The sequence below is a fragment of the Poromitra crassiceps genome (genome assembly GCF_964638095.1).
Source record: "Poromitra crassiceps genome assembly, chromosome: 16".
Lineage (NCBI taxonomy): Eukaryota > Metazoa > Chordata > Actinopteri > Beryciformes > Melamphaidae > Poromitra > Poromitra crassiceps.
The window spans coordinates 36,886,862-36,904,322 of record NC_139645.1 but is presented as its reverse complement, the minus strand read 5'-3'; the positions used below and the strand labels follow the sequence as shown (position 1 = coordinate 36,904,322).

The following is a 17,461-nucleotide window of genomic DNA, read 5'->3' as shown; positions in this document are numbered from 1 at the left end:
AGGCCTAAGATCTTAAGTATTGGAATATTATAACTATTCTAAATTGTTACTCTTCCCCCCCTATAGGTGCCTTAGATACAGAGCAGAGGGACCTTGACAGACATTTATTTCCCTGTGGCCATAGTAAGCATTTTAGTTTGGGTATGTCGTTTTCATAATTTTCTTCGGAAATAGGTGGATTTTTAAGAGGTTAAGTGTATTTCCTGCCATACAAATTCTCCTTGCTCCCTCTCACTAACCTTTTAAAATGCCAAGTGAAATATGGAGTGGAATTAGTCTCCTCTCTTCCTGGGGAGTGGTAGGTTATCAGTGGAGATTGTCCAACCCAATCTAATGGAAATCGCCAGAATATTTAGGAATAGCTAGTCTGTGGTAAGCCTGTTCAGTGGCGGGTTTGGAGTGACCATAGTAGTTTGGCTTTTCATCTCATAATGCATCGCTATTATAGTCCTGTATTATTCCAACAATATGGGGACTAATAGTTTTTGTTGTGAAGTTTGCTGTATCCTTCTAAATCTATTATTGGACTACTGCTCTTTTGTTACAGACGTGGAAGAAAGCAGCAGACTGGATGGATTGGATAATATTGATTGATTGAATCTATTTTCTTTAATTCCAGACTAGCCTAATATCAGACTGTCAACTCCGTTACACTTGTGTTACAGAAAGTAGCCAAAACTTGAAGGTCTGGACCCAGGAAAGACACCACTCGCCCCTTTTGGAATGACTTGTAGCCTACATTTCATCACTCACTCATTCAGTCCTATGAAATCACATGACATGACTGCAGTTATTAAAGACAGATGTAAGGTGTAACAGACAGAATGGGCAGTATTTTAAATACATGTAGCCTATTTAAAATACATTTGTGTATTTTGTAATTTGTATTTGGCTGGACCGAGAAAAATAAGATGTAATTTGTATCAAAATACTTTGAGACCTTGTATTTTGTGTATTTTAAATACATAAAATACTTTTTTGTCATTTTATTATCAAATTGACACATTTTTAACATTGACACAGATTTAAACTGTGGAAAAACAAACGTGACATGTCACTTCTACTCCACCTCTGATTGGCTTACCCTCAGAACAACATCAACCACAAATCAGAGGCAGAGTAGGGTGGGTCTTGAGTCAGAATTCACATAAATTCTAAACTAGTAATGAAGCCTCGTATCATCATCAGTATATCCCCAACATAAATGGGAGCTTGGGCTCTGTCTGTCCCACTGTGACATCATCAGTGATGTCATAAATCCCACTGTGACATCATCTGTGATGTCATAAATCCCACTGTGACATCATCAGTGATGTCATAAATCCCTGATCCCACAGTGACATCATCAGTGATGTCATAAATCCCACTGATGACGTCATCGGTGATGTCATCAATCTGACTTCATTCACTTCTATTTTGTACAATATTTGTGTTGTGATACATTTTTTTACCAAGTATTTGTAATTTGTATCAACATACTTTTTGATGTATTTTCGCCCATCTCTGGTAACAGCATCATACTGTCAACAAGTAGCCTACGTTGCTATCACTGTAAAGCACAGTTCTCTTGGTATATCACACGAGACGAGAGATCAAAAAAGTAATTTTAGTAGTTGTTTGTATGCATTACAAAACGCACATGTGGTCCATAGCTCCGCCTCGGTCATGTGACCGTGTGCTGGCTGACTCAGCCGGCTCGTCATGCAGCGTCAGTCTGGAGTCGCACAATTATGAAAAAGCAACCTTCCGCTGGAGCTGCAGCCGAGGCAGATCTCTCCAACGTCAACCGGGCTTTCCTTCCAAGGCTCACCGAGAACACCGCCGATAGATGGCTAGAAGCCACGACACAGCTCTTCCTGAGTCTCAACGGTGAAGAGAATGGTATGTGGTCGTCCAGGATGCCTTCCTGTGCTTTCGTATTCTTGTCAAATTGCACTGCTTGGGATCGTCGTGACCGATCGGGGGTTTTGAGTGGCAGGTACCCCCATGCATGCTTTCTGCCTACCTGCCTGGCTGGCTGTCAGACACCCAACCGATCTGTGTGGGTGACTGTCTGTCCAGCTAAGATACTGCTACACATGTGTAGTTATTAGTAACATTAACGTGCCCAAGGTGACACTGTCTAGCAGCAACAAAACCAAACAAATCACACATTGGTGTAACGTTAGCAGCAGGCTAAATAGCTAGCTTGCTAACGCTAAATGCTATAGGCACTTGACCCTGGCTAACTAGCTAGGATGACGTTAGCTAGTAGCTGGCTATCTGGTTATGGTGGCAGCTATTTTACCAACATTTTAGCCCAAAACGAAGCCACTGTCTTCCAGATATACTGCCATATTGAATAGGAAGTGAAGTGCAGTTCACGCCAACTGACACTTGTTTAGGACACATTTATGCCAGCTGTCTAGATGTCGGACAAGCCACACGCTGTCTTTGCCCCTAACAAGTCAATGCCACGATGGATGGCTGCCAAGTCCATTAACTGAATGTGACAGCCTTTTTATTCTGCTAGTGTCTTTTCCCCCACACTTTTCCGTGGTGGCATAGACTACTATATACGCCCATTAGTGGCTATTTGCTGTGCAAACTGTGTCAGGCCTACATATCGCTGCACATATTAAACTAAGTTTAAAGGTAACCTTAGTCATTCACCCTCTTCTTCTTTGTGACAAGCATGGGCCCCTCTTTATTTTCCCAGATGTATTGGATGGCACATAGCTGTGAGTGAATGGAGAGACATGATGGCATGTAGCAAAGGCTGTGTGCCAGATTCAAACCTGTTGCATGCAGGTGGGTCATCTGCTGACCCACCAAAACACACTGGTCTTTGGTCTGCATGCAAAACGGTCTGATTCCCCCCCCCCCCCCACAGCAGTGAGTACTGAGTAGCCTGAGTCGATCACATGTGGCAGCTTACCCCTGATCAGGGGCTGAGGTGAGGGGTGCTGCTGCCCCGGGACTGGACAGAGAGAGCAGGAATGTGAGGAAATGTATGTGATTGTGAACTGTTGCTCTTTTACTAAGAATCGTTAGATTAGTCAACTGATTTGAGTCATCGACGTTTGTGTTTTCTTGTGTTCAGACATAGGTTTATAGATGTTATTTATTTACCTTGACAGTTTCGACGAGTCAACTCTCGTCTTCTTCAGAAGCAGTCGCACTGACAGCTGGGTATGATTTGAGTCATCATTGTTGTTGGGTAATTGTACCAGCCCACACTAATAGGTTATTATTGTAAACCACAGTTTCATGGCAGATGGATGAACTGGTGGTCACTCTGTGGTTAGTCTCACTGGCCAGCCTCCCCTCCCTACCGTGAGATGAGTCTGGCCCTGCAGGTCTCCATAGTGGGATTGCGATGGGCGGCGCTTGGCAGCAGTGCCCTTGGAAAATGGTTTCCAACAATCCAACTTGCCATTTTCAGCATGGTTTCTGCCGTTAGCTTGCTAGCTAGTTAGCTTCTTTGTTTTCACCGAGGCGACAGGGCACTATTTACAGCGACACACAGGGAGGAGGGAGCGGAAGCCGCTCTGATTGACATGGTTGGAGCCAATGACAGAGCTTGTAATAAGCCGGGAGCGGACATCCGGCAGCGACTGAAACAGTCGCTCCAATAGGGAGCAGCTGTAGAGCAAGGGAGGACTTATGCCACTAGCAAATTGTCTTGGCATCAATGTGTCGCACTCCAGCATAGACTCTTGCATGAAGTGTGCGTGTGGCCCTTCTCTGTGTTTAAGTGTGTGTAGAGCGACTCTGCCATGAGCTCTCTATCTCACGCACTCATCTACTCTCACCACACACATGGGCCCAGTCGAAGATGACTGATTAAGCTTTTCCAATGGCTCTGGACTGGGTCAAAAAAATCTGTCGTGTCGGTTTGTTGACTTTATCAATGGAGTGCCCCCACTCCCCCCATCATTCTCATCCAGCTGACTCCACCACTCCTCCACAACACCTAGAGCTGTGGCTCCTGGTTTGTGTGGAGCTCAGTCACATGGCTGAATGATGTGCGTGCCGGCCGGATTACCCAAAGAGCACTGGAGGGAATAGTGACTTAAGATATCTAATTCTGCTATTATTATGTAATCTCAGTCTTTTTGAGAGACCTTTGCATGTTTAGACTTCTATAGTCGTCCCCCTCAATATGATTCAAGCAGAGAGGTTTAGAAGCACTAATGTGGGTCCGTCCCTGCTGCTATCTCCTATCCCATAACTGGTTTACCCTGTGTTTACTTAGGCTCACATAACTATGAGCACCAGATGTTAGGGGGGAGAAGGTGTCCTGTACTGTACTACTGTAGCTGTACTACTGTAGCTAGCTATACAGCTATACTACTGTAGCTAGCTATACAGCTATACTACTGTAGCTGTACTACTGTAGCTATACAGCTATACTACTGTAGCTGTACTACTGTAGCTATACAGCTATACTACTGTAGCTGTACTACTGTAGCTATACTACTGTAGCTGTACTACTGTAGCTAGCTATACAGCTATACTACTGTAGCTGTACTACTGTAGCTAGCTATACAGCTATACTACTGTAGCTGTACTACTGTAGCTATACAGCTATACTACTGTAGCTGTACTACTGTAGCTAGCTATACAGCTATACTACTGTAGCTGTACTACTGTAGCTAGCTATACAGCTATACTACTGTAGCTGTACTACTGTAGCTAGCTATACAGCTATACTACTGTAGCTAGCTATACAGCTATACTACTGTAGCTGTACTACTGTAGCTATACAGCTATACTACTGTAGCTGTACTACTGTAGCTATACAGCTATACTACTGTAGCTGTACTACTGTAGCTAGCTATACAGCTATACTACTGTAGCTAGCTATACAGCTATACTACTGTAGCTAGCTATACAGCTATACTACTGTAGCTGGACTACTGTAGCTATACAGCTATACTACTGTAGCTAGCTATACAGCTATACTACTGTAGCTAGCTATACAGCTATACTACTGTAGCTGTACTACAGTAGCTATACAGCTATACTACTGTAGCTAGCTATACAGCTATACTACTGTAGCTGTACTACTGTAGCTATACAGCTATACTACTGTAGCTAGCTATACAGCTGTACTACTGTAGCTAGCTATACAGCTGTACTACTGTAGCTAGCTATACAGCTGTACTACTGTAGCTAGCTATACAGCTGTACTACTGTAGCTAGCTATACAGCTGTACTACTGTAGCTGTACAGCTTCCAGGAGGAATAATTCAGGGTGGAATGCTCGCGTTGTATTGGTCCATGCTGCCAGAGCAGAGCCATGTCCAGAGGCACAACTGGAGAGCGATCACACTGTGGTCTCATGACAACATGAACTGAGTTGATCTCCCATGTGTCGGCTTGCAGGCATCCAGCCCTACTTTAAGGCTATAGTGAAAAGGTTTTCCTTTATTTAATGAAGTGAAAACATTCATACAGTATAACCTAAGTCTAGTTTGTGTAAATTGTAAGATGTAGCAAGGATTGCAAATCTATTAGCCCTGTCTGTGTCAAAATAGGGCTGTCGCTGTCCCAAATACCATTTTTGTTGTTAAAGTTGTTACTGATTAAGGAAGACTGAATCCACCACTTGCCAATCACTGGTCAAGTGAACGGTTCACTTCCGACCCCAGCTGGCTGAGGGAAAGTTTCCCAGAGACCCAGGGAGAGATCTGCAGCATGCAGTAACGTAGTGTAGCAGCGTAAGAACTCTCATGGGTCTGGCGTTGAGATGAACGCTGTGTAGTGGCTCGGATATCAGACAACAGCAGCGCTGTGACTGGCACACAGCAGGCAACACACTACAGCCAGGGGCGGATATAGAGAAATATTCATGGGGTGGCATGAAGATTTAAAGGGGTGTCAGAAATATAAATTGCTGATTTAATCACATATATCAATATTTGCTTGGAAAAGCCCCAAACTGAAGATATTTTAACTCAAAAACATTGTATTGCTTTGGCACGAATAGACATTTCTAAGGTGGCATTAGAAATAATTGAATGAATTGTAACTTAATCATCTGTGTATAAAATCCACTGTATAAAAAAAGCTGACTGGCCTTACCACAACATTTTTCACTTTTAGACCAGCAGGGGCGACCAAAGCTATGCAATGACTGTTGCAATAGAGCTCAAGAGTCATGTGACTTTTCTTGTCCCAGAAGCGAATTCCCCATTCTCTCCATAGACATTTAGAAAAATCCTTATACAACGAGTTTTCAGGCTGAATCAAGCCAACCAGTCTTCCAGAGAATCGTGAGTGACCAAACATTTTACTTTCAGCAAAAAAACAAAAATAAATGTGTGTGTGTGGGGGGGTGAGGGAGGGAGATCGATTTTTTTTTCTCCCCTGCAGTTATTTTTTGTTTTTGCTGAAAGTGAAATGTTTTATGGTCACTCACGATGCTCTGGAAGACTGGTTGGCTTGGTTCAAGCCTTAAAACTTGTTATATAAGGATTCTTCTAAATGTCTATGGAGAAAATAAATGGGGAATTCACTTCTGGGGCAAGAAAAGTCACATGAATGTTGAGCTCTTACTATAGGTTGTATTTGTCAGCTGATTGTACCCCTATCAGCGGTCTCTTCTTAATTTTTACACGTCTCTCCTACAAGAGTCAAAGTGAATTTACTACATTTTTCCTTCAATAGTAATCATCATTATTATCATTGGGTGTTCAACTTAACACTGACTGTTGTGTGTTGTGTTTTCACTTACTGTCGGTTTCAACCTCCTGCCCCCAATATGTTCCAAACAAGTTTATGAAATAAGATTCAAAGTGAGGATCAGTCAGTGATTATCTAATTATCAAGACAAGCTTTCTTTAACGGTTTAATCATTTTGTTGAGTCTTAATAGGTAGACTCGCTCTTTGACTGCATATTTGAGCATGCATGACGTAAGGGATAATGTATTGTGAGCCGGTGATTACTGGCGAAATAATGACCGACAGGTGAATGATTGAGCCCGACGCGCAGCGGAGGGCTTAATCATTCACCTGAAGGTCATTATTTACAGTAATCACCGGCTCACTATACATTATCCCGCTTAGAACACGGCCTACAACTAAATTATTTCAGTAATCTGACAAAAATAATTATTCAAATTTCATTCAAATTCAAATTCAATTCAAATTTTTTAATAGCGTTTTCAACGACAAAGCGGTTTCATTCGTAATTGGCACACATAAGACACCACAGCTGCAACTGGTTGGCCTAATTAGTAGTGTCTGCAGACAAAATGCTCTTATCAACTGATTAATCCAGGTGTGGCAGAGCAGCGGTCGGTTGTCGAGAAATAATGACCGGTGAATCTTGTTGATTGACCAATCAGAATCGAGTATTCAAGAGAGCCGTGTTCTAAACACCTTTAATCAATACTAGTAGCAAGCCGCTGCCTTCTGCATGCAGTGTTTGTTTGCTATGCTAAGTAACGTTAGCTAGTAGTGGGGATACCACCATCGTCGATGATGTAAACAAACACAACGCGCTGCACCACACGTGTGGCTGAAGACTCGCTGAAACACTAGTATACAAACACCGCAAACCATGGACTGTAGTGTGCACTTTTCTTTCTTCATAGATTAGCAGTAGGTATTACCTCATTCTTTCACTGTGAAGAAGACTGATTACTTCTCTAGCCACAAAACACACCAGTCGCAAATGAACACACGCAGACAGTCAGCTGCTGAGGGGAGGTACCAGTGGGAGGTACTACGTAGCTCGTGCTGCATTCACTTGCTGTGGGAAATCAGAGCTCTGCTGTTGTAATGTCCGACGAGCAAGTACTTTTGCGTTGGAATTTGATTGTCCACAACTGGGGTGGCAACAGGGGTGGCAAGGCCTCTTTTAGGGGTGGCAGCTGCCACCCCATGCCACCCCGGTAGATCCGCCCCTGACTACAGCCAATGAAGCATCGACTGCTGATTTGAACGTCGGTTACCATGGCAATGATTGAAGCTTCGAAGTGTCGATTTTTTGGGGTCAGCCCCACAAAATAGCTCTCGCTAGTGTGTGAATTATTCTCTGTGAAGGAAACCATGTAAAGGCCTTCTTTGACAACGTTATTTTTAGCGCGCTTCTTTAGATCCAAGTGTTGGACATTGACGTTGTACTACGTCAACTTATTTTTGGGACTGCTTTTATGATACATTAAAGAACAGTGCTGACACATCTACTGGAATTTTATAGCACTCTTGTTGTCTGTCATTTTTTGCAGTTGTAAACCGTGTAGATTAGTTCTATTCCAGACTCTGTAGTTTCTTTATGGGACCTGGCTGCAAGTACCTTACTGAACTGATGTTCCTTAATTTCCTTTAGGGCCTATGGGATGTTCAGCAGCAGCACTCCAGTCCTTTTCCAATGCAATCTTTTCACCTGCTGTTCCAGCACAACCTTGCATCACATGACACACATCCACGCCTGGGAGCTGCACTGTACAGGGTTAGGGTTAGGACTGGAGCTGCACTGGGTTAGGGTTAGGGTTAGGAGCTGCACTGTACACCTACACTTTCCCACTGATGTATTTGATTGTAGAGATACACAAGGGAGAGAAGGTTATGGCATGGAACAGGACTAGAGTAGGACTCTGACCTATACTGTACCATTAGGAGTGGGCTATACAGAGGTCAAAAACACTTTTTTGGTCATTTTTATTAGGTCTCAGTTTTTTATTTTATTCCATTTGACCTATCTCAACATGAAATGACAAAATTTTTGGCCTGGGGTCCAAGCAAAAAGTGTGCAGGGCACAAATCCTAGATGACCACCGTTTTCCCTGAAAAATCACATTTTTAGCCATAACTTTGTCATTTTTGGGTCTTTTTACTTGTTTTTCGGGTCAAGCAATCTATTTATGCATCTAGAAATAGTTACAAACCATCAGATATTGAGTTAATACCTTTTTTGACCAAATCTACCTATCTTTTCACCTTAATTAGCATATTTCACTAAACATATGTTCAATTTCAGGGGCATTGCTTAAAACATAACAGTTTTCTCCTATAAAGTCCCAGGCTCTTGAAACTGCCACAGGCACAATCTGCTGCCCGATAGTGTCCTGGATGTCATCAGTGCCATGTGGTCCCTGCCAAATTTAATCTCCGGTACCAACGCGCATCAGGTGATCCACACGGAAGGTTCCGTCCCCATTATCATCCAGGTAAAACCCAATATACCCTCATCCCAAATGACAGCAAGTGATTGGTTGGGCTGGAGCATAGGTTCTTCCTGAGAGATCCCCTCTGGCTTTCTGGCTCCTCCTCCTCACAAGGAAATACCACCTCAGCTTGGTAATCATCCCCGAGGAGCACAATTAGGTTCTCAATCATCTCTTTCTCTGATAACTCTCTGGTATTGGATATCTTGCCTCAAGTAAGCCTTCAGCTCAGGTGACTTCATAAGGACAAGTGCCTTCACTTCATTGAGTAGTGACAGATGTAATAGGGCCTATTACATCTATTAAATAGGCCCTCCATGTTCTTTGCACTTCACAAGAAGTTTTCAACAAAATCATTGGCCCTCACTTTCTTGTGCAGGTTCTCTCTCAACCTGTTTCTTCTTCTCTTTCTGTTTGTTACTCCATGTCACCTCCATTGCATCTAGGTGTTTAAGGACAGCTGTGGTTGACCGCTCAACTTCACTGCCATGTCTATCTGTTAGCACAACAGATAGACATGGCAGTGAAGATCTTTTGATCCCCTTTGCCTTGAACATCCTATTTGAGTGTTGGGCTGACTGGGCAGCAAGATATCCACACTTGGCCAAGTATCTCTCTGCATTCAGGTTGTTTGTGGGCAGGTGTTTCCGTTGGTCTGCAGTGTGGGGAAAAAGAGGAGTTGCTCATGCAGCATCAGGATCAACATCCTAATACTCATGTTTGCACTGCAATTCTACTCCTTTCGTGACCTGGACACACATCTCTCCAAGAAGAAGGTGATCGAGATCATTTTGTGGAGCATTGTCTTCCATTTGTACATGTGTCCACTCTACATGATAACTAAGGCTCTCAGCTGTCAGCAAGGTCACTGCAGAGCTTGGGAAGCATGTCAACCAGGCAAATCCTGGCTTGCTATCTCAACGCAGTTGAGGAAGGGCATTGTCACCCTGTACGTAGAATTAACAAGTGCTTTGAATCCTGCTATTATGAAGTCATTCTCAAGGTAAATGTTGCATGCTGGAACAAGAAGATTATTTAGCAGTGTCTCAAGTAGCTGTTTGATGTAGGGAATGCAATCATAGACTGCACCTGCCTCGTATCCAAGTCTAGTAAAGCATCTCTCTTTGTAGAGGCTAAATGACTTGTGTACCCCAGCTTCCTCTAGAATCAAGTCAAACTGTTGTGCTAGGGTTGTGCTGTTGTCTCACCATCTCCCTCATGTGATTACAGTAATGTTGACTTATGACAGTGGATGGCCTATTTCACAATCAAATTCACCATACAGTATTTTGTAGTGAAATAAGTTAAATGTTGTGAAATGTTGGTAATAATTAGCAGTGTAGGGTTGCTATTAATATTATTATGGTATGTCAAATTTAACCTGTTGTCTGTTTTTTCTATAATTTACCAATAAATATTAGGTCTACGGGCATGGTTCAAAATTGAGGTAAAGAAGGGTAAATTTGGTCCAAAGTTTGTATTAACTAAACATGATGGTTTGTGACTACTTCTAGATGCATACATATATTGCTTGACCCCCAAAACATAGGGTTAGACACCACAACCAAGTAAAAAGACCCAGAAATGACAAAGTTATGGCTAACAATGCGATTTTTCAGGGAAAAGGGTGGTCATCTTGGATTTGTGCCCTGCACACTTTTTTCTTGGACCTGAAGCCAAAAACTTTGTCATTTCCTGTTGAGATAGGGCAAATGGAATACAAAAAAACTGAGACCTAAGCAAAACAAAAAATGACCCATTTATAGCCCACTCCTAGTACCATGGAGGATGCCCCCATAGGTTGAGGCCACGTCTCGTCATAGACGCTGGTTTAGCTGGCTCAGCCTGGCTGGGGGCGTGGTCAGGGTGGGGTAAAAACCCCCGTTCTATCCATTCAGCAAAGTTAGAATTTAGCTGATAGCCCAGCCCAGGCAGACACGATCTGGGATTTAACCACCGCAGTAAACGCACATCTGAGCAGACGTCTTGTGTTCTGCTCTAGAACCCCCAAACCTGTAGTTTAGAGCCGCAGCACCGTCTTTTGGTGAGTCAGCCCATGAGATATATGGGCGGTTTTACCCCACTCGCGCACCAGCCGTTTAACATTTTGTGGGCATTCCCAGACATGCGGACTGTCTCTATGCCCTACGTCTTTATTCGTGCTCACCTGCTCATAATTCATCCTGATGCCATTGGCTGATTTGTTGTGTTCAAGAAACAAGCCTGTATCAGAAAGGCACACAACTAGAATGTTACATTACATCTATTGAAACCCACATTTCAAAGCAAATTTTCTCAGAAGTCAAACCTTACTTTTTTGTAGAATATAGAGCAAGGCCTAATCTAGTGAAATGTGTGGTCAATGTGTGTTAATTAAACATATTTGACATTACATTGCTTGGAATTGGAGAGAGGCTTTGACAACATAACAAAACTACTAGTACCCTTTGTAGGGGTGACCCCAAATAGCGGCCTGATTCGACTGCCAATCTCGCAGTCGAAATGTGGTTTTGAAACAAGGGTCATTCCATTCCAGCTATATGGGGTTGCTCAATGTCTGATTTTACATAGAATTGGTTGGTTTCTCCCAATAGATCGTGATATAGCCTATTTTGATATAAGTATCACTGTTAATACCATAAAACTAAGTCCCAATTAAACAAACAAATCAATGCTCATGCCAATGGATTTTCTGATTGCCACATAGTCTTATAGAAAATGAAATTAATAAAATGAATAGTCAAATATTCGTATTGAACAGCCAAATCCGATTTGACTGACAGAATTCTGAAACGCTCCCTAACCCTTTGTTACAAAACTCTAAGTAAATAAATAAATAAAATAATGGACATGCATTTTAATCTTCCTGATGCATTGCACCAGACCACTCCTCTAGAGGTTGTGTTAGACTTTTTCGTTGTCTGTCATTTTGAGAGACACAGGGTTGTATAAATTCTGTCATTTCTATTATTACCTGACCCGTGTTAAGATGACACACACCGTTCAGATTTTTCTGTCATTGTTAAAAGACGGAAAATACACTGCTTACTTCTCACACTAAAGTGCTGACCCCATGGCCTCCACAGTCTTTCTAATGTGCAAGCCAATTGCCAAGCTAGATGTTATCTCATCACTTATTGCGTCAGACTGGGTTGGGGAGCGGGGGGGTGGGGTGGGGGGGGGGGGTGGGGGGGGGGGGGTGACAGGTTGACCAGCAAGCCTTGTTATATGTTGGGAATAAGGAAAGTAAGAGCTCAGTGGAAGGGCAAGTTCTTCAAACTTGGTGTCTGCTCATGTAAACACATTCACTCATACATCTTACTTGTGCTCACACACACACACACACACACACACACACACACACACACACACACACACACACACACACACACACACACACACACACACACACACCCTGTGGTTGCCGGTAAACAACCTGCCTAGCATTATTGATTGTTGATCCAAGAGAGATGGAAAGGTGGAATGTATTATATCCTTCAGGAACAGAACGACCATAAAATTGCATTGAGTTCAGAGAGAGAAACCAGAGAGGAAGAGGGAGGGAGGGAGGGAGGGAGGGAGGAAGTGAGAGAGAGTGTGTTTTTGGCAGGGGCTCTAAAGAGCTAGTAGTCTTTTGTTAGCTGACATTCTCAGGTACCATGGTTACAGGTTAGCAGAGCACAGTCCTGTTATAATATGCTCCTTAACACTTTGTTAGATTCTGCTTGATCTAAATGAGAGAAGCTAGTTAGCAAAGGCATTCATCCATAGCCTAGCGAGCTACTGTATGTAGGCCTCAAAGTGTGTGGCCAGGAGTGGACAAGGCAATTTCATCCAGAAATTAGCTTCTGGATGTTTGCTTGTGGCACACAACAACCTTTGCCATGCATCATTTTTAGCCGATTGTAAATTAGTTTCTCTATTGAAAGCATACTCCATCCAGACAAAATATCACATTGTTATTGTTTTGACAGATATGGCAATTTCACTCTGATTTGTTAAATATTGTTTGTAGATTTGTACGTACATTTTGAACCTATTTAAAACACTTTGGGCGCTATCGTTTGCGCAGCCGTTTGCGCACCTCATTGCTATCTTCCCTGCATCTTAACACATTCACTGCCAGCTGTTTTTTTTTTACTGTAGGTAGCTTCTGCCAGAGGGGTTTTTTGAGGATTCTGGCTCATCTTTCAAGACCTGAGGATTCTTTTCTGCTAAGATTTTGTGAACACAAAATATCTAAAAAGAACTAATAGAATGTGTGCTTTCTCTGTCTAAAAGAGTTAGTTTGTAGAGTTAGTAGTTATGTAGGCATTAGCACTTGAATACAGCATGGTTTCAGCGTCTGAAAATTTAAGCTGAGATAAATAGCTTTTTGTGAAATTCGATAGAACAGTCACTTTAACCATTCATTTTTGGCATCAGTAAGACGTCAGACATCTAAACAATAGTTTTGAACAGTAATTTCCTCCATAACAGCAGGAAACACCCCTCTCCTTCAAACTCCTCCCTCCGTGTGTGTTCTTCTTGGCTGCAGCGGGTGTGTCACAAGCTCGTTTCTGTTGCTGCTGTAACCTCGCGTCACCAGGCTCACTGCTTTGCTGCTGCTCCTGTCTGCTGGCGGCCGCTGGGCAAGTCTGGATGGGCTCGCTCGTTTCTTGGAGTTTCGGTTGAGAGCTTTGATGAAGCTTTTGCGATTCTGGTCTTATTTATGCTGCGTGTTTCAAAGTGTGTTCCACCCGTAATCTATTATGCAAATTTGCAATCCCTCACCGCCAGCAATCAGCGTGAAAGCGAAAGCGTTTTCGCCAATCCATTCTACAGTATGAGAATGGTTTCATCGCGCGTTCCCTTGCAGTTTTGGCTCTGCTTTTTCTAGTCTGGGAGAGCACTGTCGCCACTTAGTGGGTCGGTGGAATGGGTTGTACACGTTCGGTGGCTCCAATATTTATATAAGAGATGTAAAAGGGTTAGATGCACATCCCACGGTCAAAAAAAAAAAAATCATTTTTTTGACGTATTAACACGTCATTGGCAGTGAACATGTTAAAGTCGAGGTGAACCGGAACGGAATGCCCTAGCATGAGCGTCGGAGACTGAAAACAAATTGAGAGGCGGACCATATACGTGTCGATGATTTGATTTGACAATTCTGTCGACTGGCTTTGGCATTGGTCAATCGTGGCGTGTTCCACCCCCAAATCGAGTGGGATTCAGCGTGTTGTCGTGCTATGTGAGTGGGATCCGCGGAGTACCAGGCAGCCCCCTGCTTCGTGCGAGCGGACAATCCGATGCATGGGTGCTGCCCGCCCACCTGGAATCTCCACGGGGCGACCCCTGACAACCACGCTCTCAAGTGCGCGCCATTTACGCTATTTCTGTAAGTACGATATTTCTGGAATGCGCGTTTTAACGAGCCAGTTACATTTCTTTGCATTCTTAGAGATTATAGTTTTTGTTTTTTGTTCATGTTTCTAACAATTGGCCAAGTTAGTAGTTAGTTTATGGGATAGGAATTCTGCCAGATGACAGGCACTAGGCGCCATTTTCTACTTCATTTGGAAGAGAAAATTATCCTGAAATGAAAATTTTATTGACAGCTGCATGTCGTGATATGATTTGTTGAAATGGGGTAGAAATTTGATAGTACTAGGTGACGTCAGCAAACTGTACATTACTGTTATCAATGAAATCTTGAAAAATGAACTTTTGATATGAAAAAGTGTAAAAAACTAAAGAAATTAGATTTTTGTGGATTTTTTTTTGCATACATTATTAAATAGGTGCACTGAATACCCAGGTATTTGAACTAAAAGAAAAGAAAAGTCATTTTTGGCTTCAGCTCGACTTTAAGCTATCGTCTGCCTCCACCATCCAGTTTTGCGTTGGAATCTAAGCGCAGACACAGGTGTAGGCGTGGCCCAGGCGTGTGGGTGCTTAATACTGGCCTTTGCGCGCCTCAAATGCTATCGTCTGCCTCCCGCAAGTGCCATTTTGCACTCTGGCCAAGATACCAGCGCCAGGTTCCGAGTAGGGCTGTTCGATTTTGCCTAAAAATTAAATTGACGATTTATTCTCCCAAAACTCGATTTTCGATTTTGATTTTGATTTTTTTTATACTATTATACTTTAAACATTTGTTGCCTTGCAGAGCTCTTTTTTTCCTCTATTTTTCATAAGTGACAAATTACGCTTTTACTCTGAAGGCAGAACAACCCAACTTCCTGTTTTAGCTTAACTTGCTATGCACAACTTCCTGGCTTGCTAACTGCAGTCACTTGACACTGGTGGATTTGCGCTTTTGGAGGTGAGTCCTAACGTTACTCGGTGGCCTCACGTGTTGTTATGTGAACTAATGGCAACATTTCAGCGTCCAGTGATAACGTCTTTGTTCGTGCGCGCGTGTGTGTGTGTGTTGTGGTAATTGTTATCTTGCACAGCCCGCCCCGCAGTGCAACACGCTGCTCAGTGCTCACACACTGTGCTTTTTGGAGGGGTTGAAATAAGTTAATTGCTGCTGTCTTTAGTAGCCAGCAGTAGTCACAGCCTGCCAGAGAGACTTTACAGCGGGGAGAAAAGACTAGTGTCATGTACGCGTGCTGAGAGCCGCCCCACCATATCGATTTTATGATTTTCATTTTTTTAACATCGTCCTAATTAATTCGATTACGATTCAAAATCGATTTATCGAACAGCCCTAGTTCCGAGCGTTAACACAGGTTTTGGCGTCGCCCATGCCAAACCAGGCATTCCGTCGCAATGTGTTAGGAAAAATGTCCTTGGGTGCTCTCAATTTAACGCCACCTAATAGCAGGTCTTAGCCCACTGTGCCTGAGCGCACACAGTATTCTCCGTGCAGTGCGGGAAATCCTCGCTTGGATACATTACGCACAGCATGGATGTCCCTCTCTCTCCAACACGCACACACTCTTCCCTCTTCAGAATGTCACGTTGATTTTCAACTACATTGCAGAAAACACACACACCTTGATTAAAAAATGTGAATCCGTTCATCATGGTTTTTATTAGGCTACATAATTCCCGACCATACATGCCTGTGGTCTTAGGTGTATAACAGTAGATTACTTTTGAGAAAGTTGTGCTGGCCAGTACAGTACAGTAACCTCTTTCCCTGCAATTGCACGCATGATGCAAGACTAGCTTTTCCACAGTGCGGATGGCGTGACCGCAGTCAATAGCTTAACCAGAGTGGACAATTCTGATATAGGCTATTGAAATTGGCTAGAATTAAATTCTCACACATCCCTACCCTATTAAAGAAACAAATTTGTACATGTGTATGTAGCCTATATAAACGAAACGTCTAATTACAGTAAGCGCACGCTTTGGGACATAATAACACCATGGGGATATCCACTGCGTACGTGCGCGGCAGCCCTTTGATGTGTTTCAAATAGAATATCGTTTATCTGTATCTTATTTATCTGTATCTTATATATTGAATCCAAACTAGTTCAGCCTTGTTTATTTTGTCCACTTGCCCAGAATTGACTTACCCCAGATGGATTATTTTCACTGTCATAGCATTGTGCTTTAGGAAACTATTGGTCTGCTGGTCATGTATCAAGTCTGCCTTTCTTATCTCTAATTCCCCTTGCCCCATGTCTCAGTAAAAGCACCCTGCACTCAGCGTTTTGGAAGCTGCATCTCCATCACAGACGTGATGCTGTGGCTTAAGGGATGGACATGATCACACATGTGAACACTTTGCGTATAAACACGCCTATATGGAGGTTTGCACCGAGATGACGCGAAGTGTAGCGGGCCGACATACCCCACCTATTAGGGCTTTACTAGGGGTGGGGGGGGGGGATCGATACACCATAGTATCGCGATACTTTGCCTGACGATATTGTATCGATATTTGGACGCCAGCCGCCAGGTATCGATATAAAAAAAAAAAAAAAATTGCAGGCCATGCCAGGCCACCGGGCATCTGCCCGAAGTGCCTGATGTTGCAGTCCGCGCCTGCAGTGGCGTATTGAGTCCAGAGAAGCTTAATAATGTAGCCTACGTGTGGGGCAAAAACAAAACAAATGTTTTACTGCATGTTTTACTTCCGGTGAGGTCAAGGAAAAGGAGTTAGACAATATATCGAAATATCGCAATATTCAATATATCGCAATACTAGAATATCGCAAATACTAGAATATCGCAATACTAGAATATCGCAATACTATCGTATCGAGACTCAAGTATCGTTTTAGTATCGTATCGTGGGCATCTGGTGATTCCCACCCCTAGGCTTCACGCGGCGCTATTCGGGCACAAAACGGGCGCT

At 43.1% G+C, this 17,461-nt stretch overlaps 1 protein-coding gene across 1 annotated transcript in view; it reads left to right on the top strand.

Moving 5' to 3' along the window:
* The first annotated feature begins 1,757 nt into the window (after nt 1-1,757).
* trpm7 (transient receptor potential cation channel, subfamily M, member 7) overlaps nt 1,758-17,461 on the top strand; it is a 113,149-nt gene continuing 97,445 nt past the window's right edge. The window contains exon 1 of the mRNA XM_083653083.1: nt 1,758-1,881. Coding sequence (XP_083509209.1) covers nt 1,879-1,881 — 3 coding nt within the window. The 5' untranslated portion in view covers nt 1,758-1,878. The remainder of the gene's footprint in view (nt 1,882-17,461) is intronic.